Source organism: Emys orbicularis, chromosome 1 (assembly GCF_028017835.1).
Source record: "Emys orbicularis isolate rEmyOrb1 chromosome 1, rEmyOrb1.hap1, whole genome shotgun sequence".
Lineage (NCBI taxonomy): Eukaryota > Metazoa > Chordata > Testudines > Emydidae > Emys > Emys orbicularis.
In genome coordinates, this window is record NC_088683.1 from 367637070 (window position 1) to 367641933 (window position 4864).

The following is a 4864-nucleotide window of genomic DNA, read 5'->3' on the forward strand; positions in this document are numbered from 1 at the left end:
TGGAAGGACACCCTACATCAGAAAGCTGCAGTATATTCTCTTAGTATGGAAGTCATGGAAAGGCCGAGAGACAGGGTGTGTGGAAAGTTCAGTCTGAAGGGTGACACTGAAAGAGATCAAGTTATGGTGAGGGAGAAGGAACTCAGCCACAGAGAAAGCAGTGCTTGGTGAAGGAGTGTTAAGACATTACATGTGAGGAACTTCTCAGACTATGAAATTCCACAATTTTGAGCTCAACAAAATTGGGAGAGAGCACCCTTGATTAACAAGGTGATATCTCTTCCCAATCTTCTAATACAGGTTTAATGTCAGTGGCCCCGAGCGATCATCTTCTGCAGGTATATTTGCCCATTTTGTCACGAAGCTCTTTGGTTTTGACCCCATAAATGATAGGGTTGAGCATGGGGGGGACGAGGAAGTGGAGGTTGGCCAAGATGATGTGAACATGAGGAGCGATGCCCTGACCGAAGCGGTGTGTTACAGTGGAGAAGAGGAAGAAAGTACAAGACATCAGCATGACACAGATGTGGGCTGTGCAGGTGTTGAGGGCTTTCTGATGAGCTCTCTTGGAGGAGATTCTGAGGAGGACCCTGGTAATCAGACTATAGGAGAAGGCAACGAGCAACAGGTCTAACCCTAAGACTACAAATGTGACCACCAAGCCATACGTCCTGTTGACTGTGATATCCCCACATGACATCTTTGCCACAGCCATGTGCTCACAGTACGTGTGGGGGATAATGTGGTTGGCACAGAATGGCTGCCTGCTCAGGAGCAGGGGCAGGGGCAGAACAAAGAGAACAGTTCTTAACAAACCCAAAAGCCCTAGCTTAGCTATTCGTGCATTGGTGAGGATGGTGTCATATCTCAGAGGGTTACATATGGCAATGTAGCGATCAAAGGCCATTGCCACTAGGATGGCTGACTGCATAACAGAAACCGCATGAAGAAAGAACATCTGGGTGAGGCAGCCACCCACAGTAATCCCTTTCAAATTGAACCAAAATATACACAGGGCTTTCGGCATGACTGAGGTAGACGTGGCAATGTCTGTGAGTGCCAGCATGCAGAGCAGCAGGTACATCGGCTTGTGGAGGGTCTGCTCTTTGCTTACAACAAACAGAATCATGACATTTCCCAACAGGCCAATAATATAGAACACAGAGAAAGGGATGGAAATCCACATGTGAGCAGCTTCCAGGCCAGAGATGCCAGCAAGGATGAATGTCGAAGGGCCAGAGGGGGAGAGGTTGAAAGCTGCCATAAGATGGTTGATGCGTCGATCAGGCTCAGAAATGCTCAAGGTTCCTGTGAAGGGAGAGAAACACAGTGAGGGTCTTTAAACACTTTAAAACAAATAGTTATTATGAATCTAGAAAAGGGGGTGAGCAGTGAGGTGGCAACATTTACAGATGGCACCAGATTATTTATGTCATAGTTAAGTCCAAAGAACTCCACAGAAGGAGCTAACCAAGTCAGATGAATCATAGAATCATAGAATCATAGAATATCACGGTTGGAAGGGACCTCAGGAGGTCATCTAGTCCAACCCCCTGCTCAAAGCAGGACCAATTCCCAACTAAATCATCCCAGCCAGGGCTTTGTCAAGCCAGGCCTTAAAAACCTCCAAAGAAGGAGACTCCACCACCTCCCTAGGTAACGCATTCCAGTGCTTCACCACCCTCCTAGTGAAAAAGTTTTTCCTAATATCCAACCTAGACCTCCCCCACTGCAACTTGAGACCATTGCTCCTTGTTCTGTCATCTGCCACCACTGAGAACAGCTGAGCTCCATCCTCTTTGGAACCCCCCTTCAGGTAGTTGAAAGCAGCTATCAAATCCCCCCTCATTCTTCTCTTCTGGAGACTAAACAATCCCAGTTCCCTCAGCCTCTCCTCATAAGTCATGTGCTCCAGACCCCTAATCATTTTTGTTGCCCTCCACTGGACTCTTTCCAATTTTTCCACATCCTTCTTGTAGTGTGGGGCCCAAAACTGGACACAGTATTCCAGATGAGGCCTCACCAATGTTGAATAAAGGGGAACGATCACGTCACTCGATCTGCTGGCAATGCCCCTACTTATACAGCCCAAAATGCCGTTAGCCTTCTTGGCAACAAGAGCACACTGTTGACTCATATCCAGCTTCTTGTCCACTGTGACCGCTAGGTGCTTTTCTGCAGAACTGCTACCCAGCCATTCGGTCCCTAGTCTGTAGCAGTGCATGGGATTCTTCCGTCCTAAGTGCAGGACTCTGCACTTGTCCTTGTTGAACCTCATCAGGTTTTTTTTGGCCCAATCCTCTAATTTGTCTAGGTCCCTCTGTATCCGATCCCTACCCTCTAGTGTATCTACCACGCCTCCCAGTTTAGTGTCATCTGCAAACTTGCTGAGAGTGCAGTCCACACCATCCTCCAGATCATTAATAAAGATATTAAACAAAACCGGCCCCAGGACCAACCCTTGGGGCACTCCGCTTGAAACCGGCTGCCAACTAGACATGGAGCCATTGATCACGACCCGTTGAGCCCGACGATCTAGCCAGCTTTCTATCCACCTTACAGTCCATTCATCCAGCCCATACTTCTTTAACTTGGCGGCAAGAATACTGTGGGAGACCGTATCAAAAGCTTTGCTAAAGTCAAGGAATAACACATCCACTGCTTTCCCCTCATCCACAGAGCCAGTTATCTCATCATAGAAGGCAATTAGGTTAGTCAGGCACGACTTGCCCTTGGTGAATCCATGCTGACTGTTCCTGATCACTTTCCTCTCTTCTAAGTGTTTCATAATTGATTCCTTGAGGACCTGCTCCATGATTTTTCCAGGGACTGAGGTGAGGCTGACTGGCCTGTAGTTCCCCGGATCCTCCTTCTTCCCTTTTTTAAAGATGGGCACTACATTATCCTTTTTCCAGTCATCCGGGACCTCCCCCGATCGCCATGAGTTTTCAAAAATAATGGCTAATGGCTCTGCAATCTCATCTGCCAACTTCTTTAGCACCCTCGGATGCAGCACATCCGGCCCCATGGACTTGTGCACGTCCAGTTTTTCTAAATAGTCCCGAACCACTTCTTTCTCCACAGAGGGCTGGTCACCTTCTCCCCATACTGTGCTGCTCAGTGCAGTAGTCTGGGAGCTGAGCTTGTTCGTGAAGACAGAGGCAAAAAAATCATTGAGTACACTAGCTTTTTCCACATCCTCAGTCACTAGGTTGCCTCCCTCATTCAGTAAGGGTCCCACACTTTCCTTGACTTTCTTCTTGTTGCTAACATACCTGAAGAAACCCTTCTTGTTACTCTTAACATCTCTTGCTAGCTGCAACTCCAAGTGCGATTTGGCCTTCCTGATTTCACTCCTGCATGCCTGAGCAATATTTTTATACTCCTCCCTGGTCATTTGTCCAATCTTCCACTTCTTGTAAGCTTCTTTTTTGCGTTTAAGATCAGCAAGGATTTCACTGTTTAGCCAAGCTGGTCGCCTGCCATATTTACTATTCTTTCTACACATCGGGATGGTTTGTTCCTGCAACCGCAATAAGGATTCTTTAAAATACAGCCAGCTCTCCTGGACCCCTTTGCCCTTCATGTTATTCTCCCATGTTATCCTGCCCATCTGTTCCCTGAGGGAGTCAAAGTCTGCTTTTCTGAAGTCCAGGGTCCGTATTCTCCTCCTCTCCTTTCTTCCTTGTGTCAGGATCCTGAACTCGACCATCTCATGGTCACTGCCTCCCAGGTTCCCATCCACTTTTGCTTCCCCTACTAATTCTTCCCTGTCTGTGAGCAGCAGGTCAAGAAAAGCTCTGCCCCTAGTTGGTTCCTCCAGCACTTGCACCAGGAAATTGTCCCCTACACTTTCCAAAAGCTTCCTGGATTGTCTGTGCACCGCTGTATTGCTCTCCCAGCAGATATCAGGGTGATTAAAGTCTCCCATGAGAACCAGGGCCTGCGATCTAGCAACTTCTGCTAGTTGCCAGAAGAAAGCCTCGTCCACCTCATCCCCCTGGTCTGGTGGTCTATAGCAGACTCCGACCACGACATCACCCTTGTTGCTCACACTTCTCAACTTTATCCAGAGACACTCAGGTTTTTCTGCAGTTTCATACCAGAGCTCTGAGCACTCATACTCCTCTCTTACATACAACGCAACCCCCCCCCACCTTTTCTGCCCTGCCTGTCCTTCCTGAATAGTTTATATCCATCCATGATAGTACTCCAGTCATGTGAGTTATCCCACCAAGTCTCTGTTATTCCAATCGCATCATAGTTCCCTGACTGTGCCAGGACTTCCAGTTCTCTCTGCTTGTTTCCCAGGCTTCTTGCATTTGTGTATAGGCACTTAAGATAACTCATTGATCGTCCCTCTTTCTCAATATGAGACAGGAGTCCTCCCCTCTTGCGCTCTCCTGCTCGTGCTTCCTCCCAGGATCCCATTTCCCCACTTACCTCAGGGCTTTGGTCTCCTTCCCCCGGTGAACCTAGTTTAAAGCCCTCCTCACTAGGTTTGCCAGCCTGCTGGCGAAGATGCTCTTCCCTCTCTTCGTTAGGTGGAGCCCGTCCCTGCCCAGCACTCCTCCTTCTTGGAACACCATCCCATGGTCGAAGAATCCAAAGCCTTCTCTCCGACACCACCTGCGTAGCCATTCGTTGACTTCCACGATTCGACGGTCTCTACCCAGGCCTTTTCCTTGCACAGGGAGGATGGACGAGAACACCACCTGCGCCTCAAACTCCTTTATCCTGAATGGATGTCATGATGACAGATGAATTTCCATGTCAATAACTGCAAATTGTATGGTCATTGGAGGGAAAATCTTGAACTCTTCAAACACCTTACACGGTTCTAATTTAACTGTATGCACTCAGG

General features: G+C 48.1%; 1 protein-coding gene across 1 annotated transcript; it reads right to left on the minus strand.

Annotated features, from left to right (window-relative positions):
* Positions 1-325: 325 nt before the first annotated feature.
* On the minus strand, positions 326-1300 carry LOC135886691 (olfactory receptor 52P1-like). Its single transcript, XM_065414483.1, has one exon. It carries the CDS (start codon positions 1262-1264, stop codon positions 326-328), a length of 939 nt encoding a protein of 312 aa, XP_065270555.1. The 5' UTR covers positions 1265-1300.
* Between the last annotated feature and the right edge of the window lie 3564 nt (positions 1301-4864).

Bases quoted from the DNA above. Each gene is read 5' to 3' on its own strand.
- LOC135886691 (XM_065414483.1), bottom strand. From the start codon at position 1,264: ATGGCAGCTTTCAACCTCTCCCCCTCTGGCCCTTCGACATTCATCCTT.